This window comes from Penicillium chrysogenum (genome assembly GCF_028827035.1).
Source record: "Penicillium chrysogenum strain IBT 35668 chromosome Unknown utg000002l_segment0_segment0, whole genome shotgun sequence".
In the NCBI taxonomy this organism is placed as follows: Eukaryota; Fungi; Ascomycota; class Eurotiomycetes; order Eurotiales; family Aspergillaceae; genus Penicillium; species Penicillium chrysogenum.
This window is the reverse complement of record NW_026622750.1, coordinates 6,248,971-6,272,117: the sequence shown is the minus strand read 5'-3', so window position 1 is coordinate 6,272,117 and position 23,147 is coordinate 6,248,971. Positions and strand designations below refer to the sequence as shown.

Genomic DNA, 23,147 nt, shown 5'->3' with positions numbered 1-23,147 from the left:
GCAGTATTCCCTGAGGTTGGGCTATTAGTTTGCCTAGGACGTTATGGAGTACCTACGGATATTCCAAGGTTCGGAGTCAAAGCGATAAAGTACTCGGCTAAAGCTCGGAAAAACCAGGGGTTGATAGGCGAAACCATAGAAAAGAACGGCCAAGGATAAAAAGCCGAGTCAAAGGGGAAAAGTCAAGAGCCAAAGAAATCCGGGCCAACGCATCCGATTCCATGTGGTCCCGGTGCACTTCCGAAGTCGATCATCAGGGCTTGTGCAGAGGGGCGAGATCTTCGTGGACCGCGTATCCTCTTTTGGTTTTAGATATCATATCGTATTACTCTATTGACATTACGCAGTACACCATCACTATATATTAGGTGTCCCTACTCCGTATACATTTCCCAGTGGGACTATAGAAGCCAAGTTTCCCAACCTTGGAAATATCTGGACATGTCTTTCTTTCGATCTAACACTGCCGATCCTCTTCTGTATTACCGGTATAGGATATACATGTACTTCTGCACTAAGAGAATATAGTAAAGTCTCGGCTGAGATCCGTTGAAGATTCCTTAAATTCCATATATTCTTATGGGCCACTGATGGAGTTAGGAAGATCGTAATACTCTTCCTCGTCGATCTATAGTTCGCTTCTTTTTTTTCCCTTTTCCTTTTCCTCTTTTTCTTTTTCCTTTCCTTTTCTCTTTTCCTTTTAACGTTGATTTTACATTCCCCAATCTCCCTTTCTTCACAGGATTCTTTGATCTTCATCTTTCCCAACCTCGGCATTTGCATACATCGTCCCGGCCTTCTGGGCTTAATTTCTTTGTTCTTTTTTTCCCCTCCAATTTTCTTATTTTCCTGATTTTATATTTCCCTTTTCTACTACGAACAATGGCTTTGCAATCTTCATTCGAATAGCACCTTTTGAAGGAAATTCGAAATATTGACGCCTTGAAACCGTGGCGATAACCCTTATCTTACGCCACTAAGATTCTCACCCCAACTCTTAATTTGTTTCCCCCAATATTCCTCCATTTTGCTGGAGGAATAAATACAACATGCAACCTCATTTTCGTGGTAACCAAGGCTATGAACTCCCACCCGTGCAGTCGGTGACGTCGGGCGCGTTCCCGGCTCCCGCCTTGCTTTCCGCTCCGCCGAGCAGACCGGACAGCGGGATGAGAATGTCTCATTTGTTACAGCCTATGCCCACAGCTGCGCCGGCAACATCGCCGTACCAGCGCTTTTATGACTCCGCTTCTGGCTCACCAGGGGAGACTGCACTTCCTGATGCGCCGCCAATAAATTCAGTTCCAGGTCTCTACCAAACCAGCCCCGGACATGGCCAACAGTCCGCCGCGCAGTTACAGCAAAAGCGCGCATATCGCCAGCGTAGAAAGGACCCCAGTTGCGATGCTTGTCGCGAGCGCAAGGTCAAGTGCGACGCCTCGGAGTCGTCCAGTTGCACCGAATGTAACAATCGCAGGGTCCGCTGTCAGTTTACCAAAGAGACAAATCGCCGCATGTCGTCCATCAAACAGGTCCAGGATCTGGAAAAGCAGTTGCAGAATACAAAGCAGCAATTACAGCACTTGCAGACGGGCATGATGCGGCCGGATCGCATGGTCGATGTTGATGAAGGCGTCTCGCAGCCGATGATTAAGTTACCCGAGATCGAATATCGACCTGTGCGCCGTTCGAAGGCGCCTATCGCACAGGATTTCTCTGATGTGCGGTCTAATCTTCGCCATTACGGTCGTGGCATTTTGAAGGTGCCCACCCCATACCGCCAACAGGCTGCAGAGTCAGTGGTGACTGCGGATGCACCGGAGCTACCGCCGAAGAATCTAGCCGATCATCTACTCGCCCAGTATTTCGGTTGCATTCACTCGGTCCTTCCGGTGCTCCATTGGCCCGCATTCATCGCAGAGTATGAAAAGGTTTATCGGTCGGGGTCGTTGTTGGGTGTCTCGACTGAATGGGCCGCTGTACTGTTTGGTGTATTTGCCTGCGGTGCCATCCACACGAACGAGGCGGATCGGGAGGAGGAAGGCAAGAAATACGTACGCACATCCTGCGGGATTATTGATGTTTGGCATGACGTCTTCAGCTTGGATCGGGCTCGTGCGGCACTGCTGGCAAGCATATTTCTCTACGAGGTGAATTCGAAGTCGGCTAGCTGGGTGTGGATCGGCTCGGCAGTGCGCGTGGCTCAAGAGATTGGGCTGCACATCGACTCCGGGCCGTGGCCTGCGGTGGAAGGGGAAATGCGGAAGCGAGTTTGGTGGGGACTATACGCCTGGGACAGATTACTTGCGCTTGAGATGGGGAAGCCAGTGTTGATCAACGATCAAGATTGCGATATCGATCTCCCATGTCCCGTGGACGAGCAGTACATCACAGAAGGAGGCAAGATCCCAGACAGCCAGCAAACTACGCCCTTGCTTGCTACGATCCACGTCGTCCGGTCCATCGGCCAACTCACACGCACCCTACGCTCAGCAACCATCAGCCCCGCCACCCTCGAGACCTTCGAACTCCACTTCAACACCTGCCTGGCAACATTCCCCTCTCAATTCCACCCCAAGACCGACCAAGACCTCGACCCCCGCTCCCTCGCCCCGGTAATCTATCTCCAAAACGCCCGCCTTCTCCTCCACCGCCACAACATCTCGCCCTTCTGTCCAGATATGGTCCGCACTTCAGCAATGGACTACTGCGTCTCCACAGCCCTCGACACAGCAAACATCCTCTCCCGCTGCATGCGCAACTACCCGACACACCCAGCACCGCCATCCATCAACGATCCCCGCTCCCACTTCGCCTCCTGCGCAAGCTCCCTCCTCTGCACACACATCTGGCGCTGCACGCTCCTCCTCCTCTTCCGCGGCGAATACGCCGCCGCACTCGCATGCGTACAAGCGCTCTCATCAATCGGCGACGTGCGCACCGTGAACGCAGCCTGCGGGCGGTACCTCGCCTTCTTCCTACGACGTCTCCTAGTCCGCATCCGTCCAACCGAGGGCCACGTCCCAGATCTCGACCGCGACGAAGAAATGATGGCGTATGTCTCGGGCGATATGCAAGGGACCAGCGACGGTAGCTGGGTATGGCACGGGTCCGAGACGGGATCCCAATTGGAGGGGATGGGGATCTCAACACCGACACCCTCGAGCCGTCCGACGGAGATGGAGACGGACGCGGAGTGGGCGGGGTGGGAGTGGATCGAGAAGACTGTGCAAGATCTCTTTACCGAGCAGCATCAGCAACGGCAGATGGCTTATGCGCAGCGGGATGTTGCCATGGGGCAGCCGAAGCTGGAGCCGTCTTCTACTCTTGCGCCGGAATCGGCTTCTGAGAGGTCGAGTTCGGCGCAATCACGCATGACGATTGCTAGCATTATTTGAAGCGGGTGTATCCCATTTGTGGTTATGTTGTTTTCTCTTTTTTGTCCTTTTTGTCTCTTGGTTTCATTGCATCAAGCACACGCCGGATTTGCGATGTTTATTTTCTCTTCGTCTCGATCGTCCCACCTAGGTCACCAACTATCGCATACCGCTACGTCGCTCCATCTGGGTTGTGTGTGTATGGCTCTAGACCAGCTCTAGAGGTCCAGACTTTATACGGGCACTGTCACTTGCCTCCGATTCTTCATATCTTCCTTGCAGATATTTCATTGCCGATACCCATGCCCAAGTACTTCAATGTTGTTCATAGCCTTTGTCTTTATGTATATATTTCTGAACGGATCGAATTTCGGCCGTTTCAAACTGCATTTGCATATATTTTTTTACTTTCTGGATTCCTATCGTGGCCGAACAATATTGTCATAACCCGTCAGCTCGAGAACATAAAAAGCTCTAATGCTGCAGGTCCGTTTCAGTTTTATTTAGGGTGATTTGGTGGCTTTACACATATGAGACATAAGCTGCGTGTCAGCATAGGTCAGTCCAACGGCTGAGCTAAATATGCACACACTATCCAAACCCAGCCTAGTTGGTATATCTGCATGTTTTCCCATGAATCATGTCACTCTGTTCATGGCTAAAAGCCTACTTGAGCAATCAAATCGGGCTTAAATCTCCCCACATCGCATATAAGAATTAAATTTATTGATCCATTCAGAGTAAAGGTATTTCCCTGATAGACACAAGGTACGCCGCAGCGCAATATCAAAAGCCCTATCTAATACATCTAATACACCCTCCAAACCAAAAGTCCGTACACCGAGCACCAGGCAACCCTACACGTCTAGACCCGACCAACCTGGGTTGCGGAGTACCACACCCCTCCCTCCTTCCCGTTAGTCGCCCATCATCTTCGAAGCAACAACGACATGAAGGCTCCGCCAACGACCTGGAGGTGGTCATGCAGCACCACCAGTCGCCTTCTTCAGCTCGTCAGTGGGGAGCTTCTTCCAGCTGCCAAAGAATCCAATGACAGTGGCAACACCAAAGGCGGCAATCGTAATCGCAAACACAGCTTTTAGACCAACCATGTAGGCATCGACAACGATGGGAACTTGCGAGGCCGTAAATGCTTCTCGGATTTGTGTTGCACCGGTCGAAATAGCCACCGCCGGGTCAAGCTCGGGTAGATTTGTGCTAATTGCTTTAACCAGCTGATTGCTGAAGGCGCACTGTGCTGCTGAGAGAAAGAATGCTCCGCCCACAGTCATCTTGAATTGCTTGATGCTGAGAGTTTTGGTATATATACTCTCCGTGCTGTTATCTCGTAAAGTCAACACCGACTAAAGGTGACACTCCCACATTCTTTTATAGATCAGCTCGACGAGCCATATCCCAAGCTCCTCAGGCCGCTGCCTCGGAAGATTTAGTCCAACATCTAGCTTGGACTTGGATCACTATACGGGGAGACTTCTACAGAGACGTAAGGTGCATGGTGGAATATGAGACGAGATTACTGAGTAGTTGTTAAAACTAAGTTACAGGCTATGAGGTTTGACAGTATATTTGAGAAGAACAACTATATTGCCGCTGTCGGGGTAGATGGTGATAGACGTAGGTTTTGGGCCAACTTATCAGTTCATCTTCTACCATGCCAACACTGAGCCATCGTGGTCGAGGAACTTCTCACTCATCTCCGTAGTCGCACTGTCGATTTGCGAAATTCTCAGCCACTTCAATCACATTTCTCTGTCTGCACCCGAGCACACATACCACTTTCTTTATTGCACGCGCACATTCATGGCCAAGAGGGGATGCTTGAAGATGAAGATACGTACCCGGGGTTTTGTGCCCAAACAGTCTTGCGGAGTTTTGGTACTCGCCTACTCGCCATTGGGCAATTCTAAGTTTTGACTTACAATGTCCGACGCCTAGCGGAGGATACCTTTATTTCATGCCTCCATACTCCGCAACCGTACGCACACGACGAATATGTAATAGTCTAGATCTATATCCCTAATGTGGCTTTCTGAGATCTGACTCTGGTAGTAGGAAAGAGTATATACAAGACCTAAATCTATACATTCATGACTGTACAATACTACCCCAGCTTGAGAGCCACCTATTGATTTGCTTGCTCAATAATAAGTCACCTGGTCTCCGTATAAAGTGGATCCGGTGCGAGGTTGCTTCACGATACCAGCTTCCACCAACTCATTGATCAGATTGAATACCATCAGGTCACAGCCGTGAGGTGCGATGAAATCTACCGCGACAGGCAGATATTCCTGCTGAAGGGTGATGGTGGAGTTGTAGAGCGCTTGACCAACTAAATTATGATTGTGATTAGTTATAGCTCCAGTTTAAAAGCCTTGGAGGCTTCGTATAAGTAATAGGGTGAACATACTCGGAATGACCATATCGGGCACACCAGCAAAGTTGGCAATACGAGACGTAGCGAATCCTGTTGGAACACCTGGCATGCTGTGTGATTCCAATGAGTTAGCAAACAATCCTTTAAATATCCTAGCATGTGGGAAAGAGAAACACAAACCTCCGGTAAGCATTGCGGTAAAGCGGCGTCGCTTCAGTTCCAATGTAAAGAATCAAACTGTCTGAGCAAGTCTCCTCGTCGAATACCTGGGCAGTTGTGTTCCACCAGTTGGTGAAGATGTTCTTGTGTTCTATTTCAGTCTCCAGCTGCGACTCTGGATATCCAAGTCCCCAATCCCAACGGGACAGAGGCACGGGGTCGATAAACGGCATGCGACCTCCATTGGCAGCCGCATAGTCTGAATATAGCGGTGCAGCAACCAGGGGATACTGCTGTTTCGAAATGAGGATAGGGTAAGTGAGAGACAACATGCTGTCGAGGGTCGCATTGGCGGCAACAGTCGAAGGCTTGGTGGATTCCCAGAGAGAATTGTAATCAAATGCAGAAACATTTGCACCTCCCAAAAAGGACGATAGTTTGTCGACAAAATCAATCAAAAGACCCTCTGCCGGGGTTGATGCATTAGTTGGGAATTGGATCGTCTTGATAGACTTGGGGTACTTGGTGTAGGATTTCAGGCCTGCACCCTTGTACAGCACCTCCGAGGCAGCACGCCACAATTGCACATCTCTCGTCAAGAATCCGGCCGTGTCCAAAAGCGGAGACATGGGCATGACTTTATCCAACGAGACCAAATTCCACGAGGGCCGGTTGCCGAAGCATCCATTCACCTGCGAAGGGTTGCGAATCGAGCCTCCGGTATCACTTCCTATGGCCAAATCCAACCAGTCGTAAGACCCGATGCCAGAGCCAGGACCGGACGATGATGAGCTAGGATCTTGGTACCCGTCACCGCGGGCATTGAAGGGGGAGTGGTAATCAACCCAATCAGCAGTGGCGGTCTCACCGTTGGCGAATTGACTGGTCTTCATCTTTCCGACGATGATGGCGCCCGCGTCAATGAGGGATTGGATTGCGGGGCCGGTAGAGTTAGCAACCGGGTATGTTTTGTAGTAAGCGCGGTTGCCACAGCCGGTTTTGACACCCTTTATATCATAAATATCTTTGACACCGAGACGAACCTAATGAGTAAGTAAATAGTTAGTATGACATGTCTCTTGCATAAGGGCCCCTGGAATGTGAATAGCGGACAATACATACACCGGCCAAAGGCTTATCGGCTGTCTTGGTGTAGTACAGCCGCGAAGGAACACCAATAGTCAACGACGCATAGCCCTGCAAGCTTGCCGGTAAAACATCATACTCCTCATCACCAACCGACACCAATCCCTGAGTGAAAGACCCCATCACATCGGAATATAATAGGTAGGCTTCGAAAACGGCTCCACTCGATGGATCCAAGAAATATGGGCCAGCAGGTAGAGTTGACGATGAGGTCACTGCCTTTGATCTCTTGGTACCATACGCAGATGCATATCCCAGGATTTTAGGGCCCCATGAGGAATGGGTTGACACATTCTCCGAGGGGCTCTTGGAGGTACCATTATACTGAACGTAAACATTGTCAAGGAATCCAGCATTGAAAACATCGTCAGCAGCCTCGTAGCTGCTCACTAATGATTCAAGGATTGAGCTTGTCAGTTTTGAGGCATCACTCCGGATGACCGTCAGAGGCTGCAAGCCATTGAGTTTGCCGAATACGTGCGAATCAGCTTTCAAGGTTGCTACTACTGTGGGGGGAACGTAATACGTGTTTCCATTCAGCTCAACGGTTTGACCCTTGGGAGTGACTGTCGCGATGGTGGTGGCGGAGAGTGACAGTAGGGCTAATAACAGAGCTGATAGCCCGTAGGAACCAGTAGGAGAGAGCATGATGATTGACCCAGATAATCCACACTAGGGTTGTCAGTTCACGAAAAGCACTTGTATCAAGAGCCCGGACATAATCCAGCCATATATACACGTATCGAGGGCACTTTCAGCGATAAGGAGATCTGGTGAAAACGTGTGACAAATTTAGTGTACCTGATTACAATGAACCGAAAGGGATTAGCCAGGGGATTAGTTCTCTTAGTACGGAGTAGAGCTGTCGGGGATTATTAGGTAGCCCGTTCTTATCTCTCCCCGGGTATATTTCGGCTGATAGTTGGAGGGTCCATGGTGACGATTGGCTTGGGGAAACAGACTTAACTTAGTCAGGTTAGTTAAATCCACATCCACGTTTTCGTGAGTGCGCTAGTGCGCTGGGGGAGTCCGATGGCATCCGATGCTATCTATCTGCCTGTTCTGCAGCCAGGATTTGGCCCCAATCATGGCCGTTATTCTGAAAATCAATTATGCCATCGACGTCCGTAGTATACGAAGTAGTTATCAGATATTGGTGTTTTCCTAGCGTAATAGGCATTAGCTCGCTGTAGTAGATAATATATTGTGTTCGTGCTCCTTCCGTTTTAATGCCCACGATTAATCTACGTTATATGGTGCGTTCGATGCGGTCCGCAAGTTCTTTTAGAGGGGTTTTTAGTAGACCTATTTTCATAATAAAGTATACAGTCATGAAAAGCCCGGAGCTTAGGAACGGATAAGCTCTAAGCAGAGTAGCCCCTGTCACCCTTTAGCTACGAACTTGCTACCCCCGTTCTTACTTCTCTTACCCCCGTTTCTAGGTCCCATCTATATCACCAGATGCTAAGAGCGTATTTGAAAACCTTTAAAATATTGTGATACTTGGGTAATTTTGAGTTTCTCGAATCAATCTTACTTGCAGTTATAGCACTACTTTTCTAAGTAAATAGCCTTATAATATACTGTGGTTTGCTTGGTGCATAACTTGAAGTCATAGTCAATTGGTCATTATTTATTTCTCAACGAGAACATAAATCACGAGATGGTGTACGTGACCAATTGACTCCTCCTATAGTGAAGGAAACACCAACACATTCTACCGTGATTTGGGTGTAGCTAGGTCGGGTATAACATATTACATAGACACCGTGTGGAATCTAGTTTTCATCTCGCTGAATGTGTACATATGTATATCTCTTATAACCGCCTTTTTCGTCATCTTACCTTGGGAAGAAAACAAGAGATCTATAACCAGCAATATTCTAATCCCGCTCAGTTAGAACAGACAATATACGACTGTTTTAGATTATAGCTATCAAGCTGCTACACATCTAGTTGTTCCCTATAAAAGAACGGTTTATGTTCCTTGTTTTTATAACGTCGAGGTCCGACCAAATCGTAAGAGCAATATAGGTAATAACTCGGTGGATACAGGGCCCCGCGTACTTGCATAACGTTCATTGGTGGGGTCAGCATTTGTAGTATTGTCCGAATCGGATCACCGTGTTGGAAATTTTGAGCCTAAAAGTTTGGCAAGTCTCGGCATTTCATGTTCAGGCATATGATACCTGCCATCTGGTGGATACGCTCACCCAACATCAATATTTTTCAATTATATAGGTAATCCAGTTGAGCGTACATCACCTTCAGAACCATATCGTATGGAACAGATCATCTATATGGGTGCTGTTTGTGCGATCTGCGGGATGTCATCGCAGCTAAGAGACTAGTTCTGCAGGCTGGTTGCCTAGATGAGCCTCGGAGGGGTTTGCAGGCCTCAGCTGCAGCTCTGCGTCCGACCTCCTCTCTTAAACTCGCTCGTTTATTAATTTCCTCTCCCATTGTATTTGTTTTTCTTTTTTGCTTAGCTTCCAGGTTCCTGCGTGTTTACTCTTGGGCTTGGCATAGTCGTCAGTATGCTGGCTGTTCCATACGAGGCCGGACAGACCCTACCCCAGAATACGACTGATATCTCACGGCTATGGAAAGTAGTAGCAGCCTTCTTTGCAACTTTACAGCTAGTCGGGTGAGTTTGAGATCACGAGAGATGAGCTTGACCTGAGAAATGGAGATATCTGACTATAGGGTTTTGTGTGGCTAGGTATATGATACTGGCTGTGGTAGTCGGCTCTCCTCCCCAGGAGTTGCAAATCAATGCCACAGTATCTACTATTATTGCATTTGTGTTTGTCGGTGCGTCGTACGGTGTATCAGCCCTGATTACCTTCGCCCAGCGCCACCAAGTACTCTTCCTCCTCCACTCGATCTTCATGTAAGTATTCATCCATGGATGGAAGCTGCGTCTCTTCTGCCACCCATTCGCTAACGATTACAGCCCTTACTCAACGATGAATCTGCTCGCGCTCCTGAATATCCTGTTTCATATCCATGGGCGAAACCTGCAGATGAACACTTTGCAGATCGTGAACATATGCCTACCTGCCGCGTTCTCTCTCTGTTATGCTCTTGCGGGGATATTGGCGTATCGAGGGTATGGACGTCACCGAGCGGAGGAAGGCATGCCACTACTCACCGACGAAGAGATGCAACGGCGCCAGTTGCTTCGCTTATTGGGGGAACGTAATACCAGTGCACCGTCGCCCGATCTTGTGCGAAGCACTTATCGCTTCGATTTGCCTGGGGGTGAGAGAGCGCAGAAGGGCTGGAGTTATTTGACTCCTTGAAGGAATGCTACAGCGTGGGAAATATCGGGTATAAGTATGAAGAGGGAGTGGTACGTGTAATTTAATGAGAAATATGATTGAATAAATGTATTATTGCCAGCACGTGTAGTTGTGCAATGTATGCAATGTGAATAATGTCGCTGTTGAAGCCCCGGTAGATGAGAAATCCCCTTGGACCTCGGCATTTTTTGCAGTGGCCGACCGCATTTTAAAGTCCAGGGCACCGTCATCCCTGAAATTCATCTGGGCATTGAACCTCCTCATTCAGACCTCTCTTCAATAAAATTACAATGTCAAAACGCGTGACGATTTTCGATCCGCCCGAGCAGGATCATTCCAAGGCTCTTATCGAGAACGTACTCGATCTGACGCCAGTGGTGGACCTCGGCCCAGTACGACATCCCTCTTCTATCACAAAAAGAGTCATTCTAACAAATCTCTCTTTGTCTCTAGGATGTCTTTACCAATACCCGCCCGCTATGGCATCCCCCCGGAGCTCGAGGTATCTACGGCGGTGCCGCGATCGCACAGTCCCTATCAGCAGCCATGCGGACGGTCCCGGCCGACTACGCTGTCCACAGCATGCACTGCTACTTCGTACTCGCGGGCGATTCCGAAATCCCAATTCTATACCACGTCGAGCGCGTACGCGACGGGAGAAGCTTCGTGACCCGAACCGTGCAGGCGCGACAACGGGGGCGACCGATCTTCACCACCACGCTGAGCTTCAGCCGGGTCGGCAGTGGAGGTGAGAAGACGCTTCACCACGCCGTATCAAAGCCCGACGTCCCATTGCCGGAGGAGGCCGAGCCGGGCAGTTTGAAAGCGCTCAGCAATGCGGGCGGCGGTCCATTTGAATCAAGGAAGGCGGGCATTTTGAACCGTACGTCGCTAGTCGGAAACTCCATGCTGTGCATGTGCTAATGGCCGTCGTTGAATCAATAGGCACATCCCCCAATCCAGAAGATAAGAAGGTCCGACGGTACATTCGCGCCCGCGGCGCAATCTCCGAAGAAGGTGGTTACCAAGCACACCTGTCGGCTCTTGCCTATATCACCGACAGTTATTTCATCGGTACCGTTTCCATTGTCCATGATGTCCCGCGCTTTTCTTCCCCGGCTGAACTTGAGAAACTTCTCAATGCGCTTAAGAACCCGTCTGATCTTGACGATGAGGATATCACGCGAGCTCTGAGGGAGTTGAAGGAAGAGGAGGCTGCAGAATTGCGGCGCCGTCTGGAAGGGGCGTTGAATAGGGCCACGGGCCCAAAGGAGGTAGATCATAAAGAGGTTGGCATGATGGTCAGCCTGGACCACTCAATTTACTTCCACAATCCCCGGGCATTCCGGGCCGATGAGTGGATGTTGTCGGAGATTGAGAGTCCGTGGGCTGGCGAAGGACGAGGCTTGGCTATTCAGAAGCTTTGGTCCAAGGATGGGGTGCTTATTGCTACTTGCACGCAAGAGGTATGTATTTGCTTTTTTCCCTCTCTATTCTGGAGGCCAGTGCTAACTCGATCATAGGGTGTTGTGCGTTTAAAGCAAGACAAGCCGCCACTGTCGAAGATCTAGAGAGCTGCTATACCCCTACCTAGGAGTTATCTCCTATTACTTTCTCTTCTTTTTACATATCTTCATTATAGATTTGGCTGAGTCCCTGAACACCTGTGATTTTCTTTGTATTGAAGCTGGTCATTCTTAGGTATAGTTCTGCCACATGAACATGTTATAATTAAATAGAACTTGAACCCATCAATGTGAAGCCCTGATAAACCATTTGTCTAACCGAAGACACAGCCTTTTCAGTTAACCAAAGAACGCGAGCGAAGAAAACAACTTTTGTGTTGTTAATCAAAAAGCCGACCCAGTTTTGATCTTCCAGACCCAAAATGCGAAAAGAAATGATATCCAAAAGTCTGCTCAGACATCAGTGCTCCCATCCTTATCCTCATTGCCACTATGTTCCTCGCCAACCCGTTGGCGATAGTATTCCAAAACCTTAACCCCCCAAACATCCCTCCCCTTATACTCCCCCACATAATCCGGCCAACTCCTCATCTCCTTGGCAAGATTATGCAGCTCAGCCATTGGAAGCTCATCCAGCCGCGTGAGATACGTCTTCACGCCGAAGACGATGGCACCTGTCCGCGGCAGTCGACGGAAAGTCTGTCTCTCGCGACGGATCAGGATATCCGATGGCAATGGGCTGCTCAGCTCTTTCTCGCAGAGGGAATCGGGCCGGTAGAGGATCTCAGTCAGGCTCTCGTTTGGTCCCTTGACTTCTACAAAGTAGTTCGAGCGTTCCATTGGAGAGGCTGGGGTTAAGCGGGCGAGGAATCTGGTGGTGGGTTAGCTTTATTGTTTTCTCCGTTGGTTGCAGCCGTTCTACCTGGTCTGATGTGGAAATCACTTACTTGCTCACGGAGTTGCCGACTTGTTGGTGCCATAGTGGCACGGGGCCGTGCAGTTGAGAGATGGTCCAGCCAATTCTCTGGTTCACTGTCCACCCCGTCGGGAAGAGGCTGGCGCTAGCTGCCCTGTGTTGGAGTTAATATTGGAATTGTCTTCTATATGTGGGTCAGGACATACAGGTAGAATTCCCCTTCCTCGTTCATCATCAAGATGCTGAGATCTTCCATCGTGAGACGCACAGCGGCCTCGAGTGCCTCGGTTAATCCCTCGTTGGAGTCGCGCCCGCTGACGGTGAATTTATCGCCAGTCATGCGATTATCGATCATCTTTCGGCCGTTTTGGATTGACATCCCGAACATATTGGGGAATCTCTCGCAGAGAAAGTCTGAAACTTCCTCCAATGCCTCCTGGCAGGGTTCAATTGACTCCGGCAAACAGCGCAGGACCTCTTCTCTTTTCTCGTGGAGCAATTGGGTCCGCACCCGGTGTTCGTCTATATAGTTCTTGTCGAGGGTGAGCCAATTCTGGGCGTCGAGTTTGCGAATATCCATCATTACGCGGTATCGTTCTCTGCCTTTGATGGGCTGTACGGGGTACGGTGCCATACGCTTGACGTCGGATGGACTGGCGACATCTTTTGAGCAACGTCCCCCTTTCAGCCTTTGTGATAACCACTGGAGCAGTTCTCTTTGGTGTCTAACTGCGAAAAGAAAGACGAAGATTGGAATCGCAACTAGTGAGAAGGTTGTCATATTTTCCCCATTGAAAGGTTTCACGTATAGATCAGACAGCCTTTATAGAAACGAAAACGAATAACCAAGAACGCTCAATGTCAAAGGCAAAAGGGGAATAGAAAAAAGGTGAATATGATTGACTATGACCTAGATTAGACGATCTAAATATGATTTCAAGATGGGCTATGAAGTCACCATCGGAAGCAGGCAGCAATAGAAGATCACCAGACGATAATTCCAAGTCAGCTTAACTAGTCCCAGGCAAAAAAAAAAAGAGGATCAAAAGACATGGCAGCTGCATTCCACATGCCTCATTGAGCGAAGTTGTGCCTGCGGAACTGCTGTGATACGCCCAGGGATTCCCCGCAAAAGAAATAGAGGAGTCCACCGGGGAAGTAATAGCCAGCCACATGATCTCAACCTATTTGTTTTAATCATATTTATTATATTTATTTTTCTAAAGGTTGGAAGTTGAAAGGGTGAGAACTGACATTCAGGGCTGTGCACGATCAGCTCTGAGTGTGTATGAGTGGAGATGCTTACAAGTCAACCCCCTCTAACTGGCTGATAATCTCTTACCAGTCGGACAAGAGCGCGTGGGAACGACCTGGGCCCATAGCTGCTTGGCTGATCTCCATAAGGGCCACGATCTAGCCACCTCATGTCGTGTTTAGCTTCAATCGTCAAGCTCGTTTATACCGTCCGTGCGTCTGAACAGGGCTTGCTGGGGAAATACAATTCGCGAACAATTACTACGTAGGCTACGGCTATCCTCGGAGAGACGATGTGCAGTTGATTCGAACGTAAAGATGCCAACTTATGTTTGTGAGTACCCAAAGTCCGAGAGTATTGGATGTTTGATCTGGGGTCACGCAGGTCCGGCTTCAGGTGTTAATCATTGCTAGAAGTGTTGACTGGTATATTGGACCTGACTGGCTCGGGGATGGGCCGGGGACCCGATCTAGTTCAGGTGCACATCACATCCAAGCTTGGTAGATGGGCACATGGAATTAGTCTGACGTATCATACCTAAGTACCTAGGGCAGTCATACTCGGCTGTCTTTTTCTTTTTCTTTTTCTTTTTTCTTTTTTCTACCTTTTTCCCCTTTTTCCCCCAACGAGTCCGGACTTCGTCATATCCGCCCTGATCTAAAGACATCTGGATACCAGGATTATTCCAGCTTCGTTTTTCCCTTTAGCAACAATGTCATTAAAGTAAAACCTGTCTCACTCTTCGATCACCAGGCCAAAATCCACCAAAGTACCCTTTTTAGAGGCTCCACAGACTCCATCTGGGGTTCCCGCTGCAACCGCAACCCCCCCTTTCGCGCAAAGCGCGTTTGCCGCTATTAATCTTTTGCTCGGACGTTAAACCACCCAACTTCTTTTCTATTGGGTCTCGACTTTAATTTGGACCTTTTTTTGAACTTTTGAACATTGCCTGATTCCCTTTCGCCGTCATAGCTCCTTTCTCTGTATTCCCACACAGACCATGACCAGGATTGCATCGATCTACAAAGTATAATGGATTTTCGCCACTTAGGATCTTCACTTTACGGATTTCATTCGAAACTACTCCGTACCTAGGTATACTCCGTAGATGACTGGGCAATGCTGTGCATAGTACTGCACTCCGTACTCCGCACAAAATCCTTTGCTAATTGACTAGTGTCTATTCTACATCCACGCAAGCCAATCAATTCCCCGAGTTAAATATCCAAGACTTTACTGAGTCTGGACCTCGACTAGATCCTTCAACTCTCAAATCCTTGAAGTCTTCACCCTGGATCTGTGGGTAGCAATTAAAGTGCAGACCAATGCAAGTCACCACTCGGGGCCGCAAAGTCGTTTTTTTTCTTTTCTTTTTTTGTTACCTGTCACTTACGCACAGACGTTTAGATCACCTGCAGCTGTTCTCGCCGGTTGGATTGTATATTAGGGGGATCTCCCGTCTACTCTTTATTCTTTTGCAGGAGTAGCGCTCCAGCCGAGAAATCCTGCAAACTACATCATATTGACGGGGATAAAGACCCCAATTGGGGTTATGTGTGCTTGACAGGGACTTTGGTGGCACAGGATACATATTGTTGAATGGACTACATTTTTACTGATCACATGGTTGTTTTGTGATTCAGTCAGTCGTTGAATGTGCTCGATTTGGAAATTTAGAGCAAGGGACATTGCTTGGTTTGTTGAAGCAAGTAGTCTAGTCGTAATTCATTCTTCGGTTTAGATATACTCCACACCGAAAGATGCAATTGAGATTCCCGGGTCGTTCCAGGGCTAAAGAGAGTAGGGTGGAAAACATGAGTTCATTAAGACTAGACTAAAAATTATTCTAGGGTCTTCCTAATGGAAGATATCATAATCAACCTGAGTATGAAGCAACGCTCGCCTGATGCAACCTCTATTCCCTGGTAAAAAACAGTATAGTGAGACGCCTTAAAATGGGGGAGCAAAAAGCAAAATGGAAATGGAAATACAGGCACCTGTGCGTTTCTCTCCTCTCGATAGGAGCATAGTTCGAAGCAGCTTGTGGAGGTCCTGTGTTGCTTAAACATTAGAGAATAGGTATATGGTAACATCACTCGCCTCGTGGAAATAAAATCAAACTTTTAAATCGCCAACCGATGGAATCGAAAAAGAAAAGGGGAAGGAATGACCCAGCACGCGCGAATGAAGTCTTTTTTGTCGAGGCAATATTCGATAGGTAAATCGTTGGCACACAGCCTCAGCCATCAATAGCCGTCCATTTTCAACAAATAATCGACGCTTTATCCGTCCGAGCGGTATCGATCCTGGTCATCGAAACCCCAGTATTACGGGAAGGGATAGGCTCGAGTGTATCATCATCATCCGCGAGACACTCCTCTCTCTCCCACTCCAACCGCTCAGCCTCTTTGATGCGCTTGAGCTCCTGACAGAACTTGCTGTTATCTCTGATACGGTCACCGTAGCGAATAAAAGCGAACGGGATAACAGAGACGCCCAAACTGAGGAAGGCAATCAAACTGCAAGCCCAAGGCACACCGAGCCGGCTGAACATCGGCTTAGCCGCGAGCGGGAGCACAGCACCTAGAATACTTCGCGTGCAGCTTGCGGCAGACTGTGCGCTGGCGGAGAGGGTCTCGTAGGCATCGGTCAGGTAGTTCAACATAGCCATGAAAATTAGCAGGTAGCCCATTCCGAACGGGATGCCGGAGAGGAAGGGTACGACCCAGTGGATGTTAGGTGAGGCTGTCCAGCCTACCCAGAAGAGGGAGATCACGTATAGGGGTCCGCCGATACAGGCAAGAGGGAGTCTGCGGTATTCCTCGATAAAGGCCCAGCTGGCATTGCGGGCTTTCGCTCGGGCTAGATAGCCGTCGTACCATAGGAAGACGCCGCAGGCAAGGATGGCGCCGATGCCGACTGTTGGGTGAATTTTAGAATCTGCTGTTGGATTTGGAGAAATTGTTGTTTGGATAGACTTACTAGGTAGAAACATCAAGCCAGACACACCGGGGCTCATTTTGTAGATACCTGCATGATGTTCGTTAATGCGTGTCTCCAACGTGGTTCTAGCTGGAATAGGGCACCGACCTTGGAAGATGATTGGATATGCCTCGAAGTAAAGGTAGAAGATTGCATATGCCAGAGCAAGATACAATGAAGTTAGAGAAACGATGTACTCATGAATAATCATGCGGAAGGGTCGTGAGATCGTGATAAGAAGCATTTCTCGCAGATTGCGACTCTGAACGTCCAACGGCGACACAATGCTTGAATTGCCCGTGTCTTTGCGTAGCTTGTGGGCACGACGCTTCAGAATGACCGGGGCATAGGTTTCAGGCATGAGAATAACCAATGGCAAGGTAGCGCCTGACAGAATGAGTCCAATCCAAAAGCACCAACGCCAACTGACAACCGCCACGAAGCCAGATACCCAGGGTCCGATGATTGGCCCGAAGGTTGTACACTGTTAAGCAATTAGCTGTCGGACTCAACAACTCCGTCGAAAGTATGCGGCAAGCTTACAGCCATAAAATAAGCCATTAGACGGCCTCGTAGTGTGGGATCGTCGTGTACATCGGCAAAGAGTCCGCCGACAGTAGCGATAGGCGCTGATGCAACCATACCATTGAATAATCGGAAGACAAGCAGGGATGCATATGAATCTGCGACAGCGCACGCCAGCGTGAATATCATGAATAGAACGAAAGCGATGAGCAAAGGGGGCTTCCGGCCAAAGTACTCTGAACTAGGACCCCATAGCAATGGTCCTAAAATGTAGCCGATGAGAAAGATGGAGATGGGCAAGACAAGTGTTGTTTCGTTGGTGATGTTGAACTCTTCGGCGATTTGGGGGATGGCGTTGCTACAGATTGACGAGCCGATAGTACTGTTCATTACCTGCATGACACCAGCTGTGAGAACAAGGAACTTCCTCCCCTGTTGGACACATCAGTACTCTTCTCTTCGGCTCGCTTGTATTAGGCACCAACACACATACCGTTCTCCAGTTGACAGGATTTTCGGGGTCATTGGGCCCGAATGACACAATTGTTTTGGAAGCCACTCGGCGGAATCTAGAGTATGAAGGGTTTCCATAGCGTTCTTGGATGGGCTCATGGTCGACTTCCGAGCCTTGATCTTCAGAATCATAGGAGTGTTGTGACCCATGAGAGGAAGGCACTACGTGCTCTATACAACAGTTTCAGTATGTTTGAATCCTAAGATACAAGGTAGCACGCATCGACAAGGCAAATGGGCGACTGACCTGTTTTTGACATGACCTCTTGCACATTTTCCTCGACAGCCACATGGTCCGACATCTTGACGACATTGGTTTATCAACAGAGTCGACAAATTGTGCACTAGATGAAGATCTAGGCGGAAGGCAAGAGTTATAAAAGGTTCCGGAAAAGGTTCAAAGTTGAAAAGGCTCCACAAATTGCCAGTGGATGTTTGACTCAGTCAAATAAAAGTTGTGTTCAAAGTTCGATGTGGATTCGACTCCACATCCATAGAGCAATCTCTGATTGTACGCCCTAACTTCGACAAATTGAGTCGGGACGCGAGGCCTGTTTGGCAAATATAGTATAGACTAGCATTCCCTGTCAAATTAGGTATTTGGTGGTGTTGATCAGTTGATCAGTAGACCTGGCTCGGGTAGAACGGCTTTTCCCTGACTGTGCGGACGAAAAACAGGAGCCAAGAAGCTGCGAAATGCTAAAGTGTATGAACCATCATAGGGGATCTCGGATAGAAGACCGATTCTCAGAAACTTTGATAGAGTAGCACCGGTTGCCTGCGACACACAAACGCAATCCAAGCTCAAACTTCGAACCAAGTATCCTGACCGCATGCATCTAGTCATTTGAGAATTGGATCCTTCAATGCTGGTGAGGGATGAGACCCTGTCGATCAATCGATTGGCCTTGCAGGAATTGCGTCAGACAGCTTTCCCCGTCATGTAGATCAGGTCCAATGGGGCAGGCTCAATTCGGCTGACGAGGACTTGTTCCCATGATATTCGTAATTGGGACAGTGGATCGGTTCACCCAATCGGGCGATAGCCAGTTTTTAGTATGAGGAAGCTCCTTGTAGTGGGGACGCCAATGTTGGGCACAACGGGTATTCCGCACAGTGCTCGACTTATTGTGTTCAGTGTTCTCGAGGATGTATCCGAATGCGCTCCGCCTGGAGTAAGCGGGCAATCCCGTTTCAGGGGTATGCTGTCTTGTTCAAGATATTGGCCTTTGCCAACTGGGTTGGGCTGGGATGTCGGCAAAGCTAAAATCCGCCGTCATTTCCGGTTGCGGGCTGACTTCGGCTTTCTAGCCGATATGCCCTGACCGCCCGGAAGGCACGAGAACAACCTTGGAAGAATCTGGATGAGTCTCTGACAGCCAAAAAGCCTCCCGGACAATATATTTAGAAAGAAATTATGCACTGTGAGTACATGTGACCGTTAAACACTTTGGTCAAGGGACAGGAGATTCCGGGGTTGACGCCTGACCCACCTGTCACCAATTCTGCCTCAGGCATTGCACGATATATATAGCCAACGAGCCACCACCCGAGGACCTCAGGACCATTTAACAATTGTAGTATTCGGGCATAAAGACAAAACTTAAAGAACAGCTGCATTGAGAAAGGACCTAAGCGGTTACTAACGGACGCGCCTTTATAATTGAGCAGAATCCGTGCCATATCTTATTGGATCCGACGCAGAAAATATAAACAGAGAGGCATGGGAGACGAAGGTCAAATACCAACGCCTAGTAAGTCATCCGTAGAAGAAAACAGCCAACTCAAACTATTTCAAGTCTGGGGAGTTTGCCAATTCCATCACCTGATTTGGGCTGAGCTTGTAATGCTGCCGCAAACTGTCCATAAACTCAGTTATAACTACTGGTTGGTAGGCAGCTCGGGTTGCCTGTTTTCAAGTACTTACGGACCTCTAGTTATGATTGCCGTTGCGGTCGATCTTCAAGAAAGACCTCCGACTGTGCCTGAGACTAACCACTGGACTCCAGACTGCAGGCTTGTTGGCAATCCGCCTTTCACTAAAGCAATTACGGCAGTCGTATCTCTCGTCTTTGCATATGCGGGTACTTCTGGTTACTCTAATTGAACTATATCCTTTACTAGGGACATATTGGTTGTCGATATACCACAGCAAACTTACCAGTCTCTGTGAACGGAAATTACTTGCCCCAGTATCAATATTCGATTTGTTAATGATTTCAGACGGGGTTTTCCCATCGCAGCAGACATGCGCAATCCCTCGCTTTACTTCAAGTCTACGACGCTGCGAGCGCAGCGGCCGCTTCGGGTTCTTCTGCGTGGTCGTGTGCTGCCAACTCAACTTCATAAGCTTCGCTAATGCAAATCATGAATGCCTAGATTTTCATTCTTGCCCCCTATACCTTCAAATCCAATTCACTCGTAATATAAAATGTCAAATGCCAAATTCACTCCTCACGCCTCTGCAAGATAGCAAGGCGAGAAGATTTCATGTGCAGTAGGAGCCTCAAAAATCCTTAAAAATCCTCAAAAATCCGTAAACACTGCTAATTCCGCTAGCAACGTATTATGGCTTGACTTTCAACAAGCACAAATATTAGAGCTCGATAAAAATGAGTGTCTATCCACATATCATCACAAGGATATTCTGACACAAAAACTCTTAGAGGCTGTATATGTTCTCGTTACTATGTAATGCCTAGTTAGTTTGACCTGAACCGAAATTTTGGTGGATGTAACTTACAAAGACCGGTTGATTCCATTTCTCCCCTCCGCTTGAGAGTTCACCCAAGCACTAACACTCATAGCGGCTACTGGGAAAACTCCATAGCCACAGTTATTAATGAGTACCGCCTCATTTCGGTGGCCGAGAATATCAGTCCACAATTCCCCAGCGTGTCTGTGACCGACAAACATGCGCTTGTAGGATGCACCACCGTTGCTAAGGATGCATGCAAGACCGAACGGGTGTTTATAGTTTCCGTAGCGAACAAATCCTGTATAATTATAAGCATAACAATGCATATTCAAGGAAGCTATACTGACCAATGCAGTTCCGTCTATTGAAGTAGTCCCGTTGTTCCCCGTGTGCATATAGCTTTCGGGTGCGCGTGAGGATGGGAAGTGTTCCGCTGCATGATGGCCCAGGTTGGGGTTCGGGTCCACCGTTGATTCCATAGAGATCTCCGTAGAAAACGCATGGCTGGCCTTGGCTTCGAAGAAGGATTAAAGAGTATGCTAGAGGTTTGAAAAATGGTGCAATGATAGTCTGTCAGGGTGTTAAATCATCTACCACGATCCAAGGCTGTATGATAGCTAAACTTTGAGCGATCTCACCTCTAATGATTGTCCAGGTTGCTGTGGGATTGTAAGCTTCAATAGATCGACAAGGGGAGACTTTAACATACCGTATCATGGTTCCCGACAAAAGTCTGACGGTGAAAGTGAATTAGCGCCAACATTTCCACAAGATAGTTAGGTCATACTACTGCATGCGACGGCATCTGTTCTACCAACGTGCCCTTGAAAATCTTCCGTAGATCACCACCGGCCATCTTGGAGGTAGCTGCAAACCGGCCCAAAAGAGGCACATCGAACAAGGAGACCTCATAATCCATTAATTTGAGATATTCCAGGAGTAGACCAACCTCTCCTCTCCAATATTCTCCAACTAGGAAGTAATCAGCACCAACAGTATTGCGCAAATGTGTCACAAATTCTTTCTGGAAAGAGGCGGAATAATGCTTTGCTGCATCGATTCTCATTCCACTGATCGGTAATTCGGTGCCAATCCACTCCCCCCATTTCAATATATCAGCTCGAACCTCTGGATGGGAATGGTCGAGATCGGCGAACATCAGGTAGTCGTAGTTTCCGTGCTCATCGCTCACATCGCTCGCCCAGTCTTTGTTCTGTCCCAGTATTTTGTATATTGCATGTTGCTGGCTCGCGTCGTCCCAGTCCACGCCAGTAAAATGTTGCCAGTGATACTTCATGGGGCTGTACTTCTCACCACGACCCGGGAAGTCGAACCCGACCCAACCGGCGATGGTCAGAGGTTGGGATATTTCATTATTCCGATCTGCAAGGTTTTCGGCATCCATAAGCGCTCTCATAGTCTATCCGTCACCGGGGAGAAATACCTTCTGGGTCCATCTTGACGACTGTGAATTTCTCAGTCGAATCCGCCCCAGCCTTCTGGTTCAAAACAGTATCCCAGTAGATCCCAACGTTCATGTCCTGTGCAGTCTGTACCAAGCTCTGGAGATCTTCCTTTGGACCCCACCGCGTCGCTCTGGTCCCCTTCTGGTCAAATTCCCCGAGATCGTACAGGTCATAGATATCGTACCCAATTCCAGATGGGTTCATCCCCTTGCACCCTGGCGGAATCCAGATGTTATCGATACCGATGTCTTTCAGGTCGGGGATTGCCTTGCGGAGACGCTGCCAATGTCGTTGGTCGGCTGGGACGTGCCATTCGAAGCCCTGCATCATGAGTGTATTTTCTGGGGGAGACCACGACTGCTTTTCATCAAGTCCGGCAGTATCTACTCGATCTTGAGATTGTTAGCTTATGACATGGAAGGCATGGAGGTAAGGGATTGGAGAACCCTCAATCTCTCGCCACCTCTGGGCCCTTCTCCGGATCTTCAAACAGCAGCTTAGGAATGACAACATTTGACTGAGGCGCGGCTCTATCACTGAATTAGTGGTATTGATGTGATTCTGGGCCAGATAAAGTCTCATTGTTGTAGAGAGGAATAAAAATAGCATCAAATCCTAAATATGTCATGGTCTCCGAAGGTCAACTAACGAGTGACACTGACACACCCTGCTGTGCGAGATACATTGCTTGGTAGGCATTCAAAGGGCTGCTTGTTGTGTGTCGTGTTTGAAAAGCAAACACGCTCTAGTCTTGAAAGATAAGGGTAAATGCCTAAATTAACATATTCCTATACTATGAGCTGAGAGTTCATATGTTCGTCTGCCTCGTCGCTGTCACGACTACATTATGTCAACTCTCCCAAACACACCCATCCCCAGTGAATTTGTTTTTGTGCAAATAGTCAATGCGATGAATCAGTGTCACGGATATTTGACGCGTGGAT

General features: G+C 48.5%; 8 protein-coding genes across 8 annotated transcripts; 3 read left to right on the top strand and 5 right to left on the bottom strand.

Annotated features, from left to right (window-relative positions):
* Positions 1-1,049: 1,049 nt before the first annotated feature.
* Positions 1,050-3,398, top strand: N7489_005604 (transcription factor domain-containing protein; the record flags this gene model as incomplete). Its single annotated transcript, XM_056711356.1, has 1 exon — positions 1,050-3,398. One exon carries the CDS (start codon positions 1,050-1,052, stop codon positions 3,396-3,398), a length of 2,349 nt encoding a protein of 782 aa, XP_056569777.1.
* Positions 3,399-4,357: 959 nt separating this feature from the next.
* Positions 4,358-4,669, bottom strand: N7489_005603 (uncharacterized protein; the record flags this gene model as incomplete). Its single annotated transcript, XM_056711355.1, has 1 exon — positions 4,358-4,669. One exon carries the CDS (start codon positions 4,667-4,669, stop codon positions 4,358-4,360), a length of 312 nt encoding a protein of 103 aa, XP_056569776.1.
* Positions 4,670-5,536: 867 nt separating this feature from the next.
* On the bottom strand, positions 5,537-7,725 carry N7489_005602 (uncharacterized protein; the record flags this gene model as incomplete). Its single annotated transcript, XM_056711354.1, has 4 exons — positions 5,537-5,727; positions 5,806-5,882; positions 5,953-6,974; positions 7,054-7,725. 4 exons carry the CDS (start codon positions 7,723-7,725, stop codon positions 5,537-5,539), a joined length of 1,962 nt encoding a protein of 653 aa, XP_056569775.1.
* Positions 7,726-9,614: 1,889 nt separating this feature from the next.
* Positions 9,615-10,382, top strand: N7489_005601 (uncharacterized protein; the record flags this gene model as incomplete). Its single annotated transcript, XM_056711353.1, has 3 exons — positions 9,615-9,724; positions 9,800-9,970; positions 10,034-10,382. 3 exons carry the CDS (start codon positions 9,615-9,617, stop codon positions 10,380-10,382), a joined length of 630 nt encoding a protein of 209 aa, XP_056569774.1.
* Positions 10,383-10,672: 290 nt separating this feature from the next.
* N7489_005600 (uncharacterized protein) lies at positions 10,673-11,953 on the top strand (the record flags this gene model as incomplete). The annotated part of the gene is made up of 4 exons (XM_056711352.1): positions 10,673-10,774; positions 10,836-11,265; positions 11,328-11,848; positions 11,906-11,953. The coding sequence occupies 4 exons, from the start codon at positions 10,673-10,675 to the stop codon at positions 11,951-11,953; spliced, it is 1,101 nt and encodes a 366-aa protein (XP_056569773.1).
* Positions 11,954-12,301: 348 nt separating this feature from the next.
* On the bottom strand, positions 12,302-13,398 carry N7489_005599 (heme-dependent oxidative N-demethylase family protein; the record flags this gene model as incomplete). The annotated part of the gene is made up of 3 exons (XM_056711351.1): positions 12,302-12,719; positions 12,796-12,918; positions 12,971-13,398. 3 exons carry the CDS (start codon positions 13,396-13,398, stop codon positions 12,302-12,304), a joined length of 969 nt encoding a protein of 322 aa, XP_056569772.1.
* Positions 13,399-16,282: 2,884 nt separating this feature from the next.
* On the bottom strand, positions 16,283-18,341 carry N7489_005598 (MFS transporter; the record flags this gene model as incomplete). The annotated part of the gene is made up of 6 exons (XM_056711350.1): positions 16,283-16,938; positions 17,002-17,049; positions 17,110-17,485; positions 17,545-17,958; positions 18,020-18,210; positions 18,287-18,341. The coding sequence occupies 6 exons, from the start codon at positions 18,339-18,341 to the stop codon at positions 16,283-16,285; spliced, it is 1,740 nt and encodes a 579-aa protein (XP_056569771.1).
* A 2,360-nt stretch (positions 18,342-20,701) lies between these two features.
* On the bottom strand, positions 20,702-22,888 carry N7489_005597 (alpha-amylase; the record flags this gene model as incomplete). Its single annotated transcript, XM_056711349.1, has 7 exons — positions 20,702-20,726; positions 20,783-21,035; positions 21,085-21,307; positions 21,447-21,470; positions 21,525-22,120; positions 22,182-22,595; positions 22,870-22,888. The coding sequence occupies 7 exons, from the start codon at positions 22,886-22,888 to the stop codon at positions 20,702-20,704; spliced, it is 1,554 nt and encodes a 517-aa protein (XP_056569770.1).
* Positions 22,889-23,147: the final 259 nt, after the last annotated feature.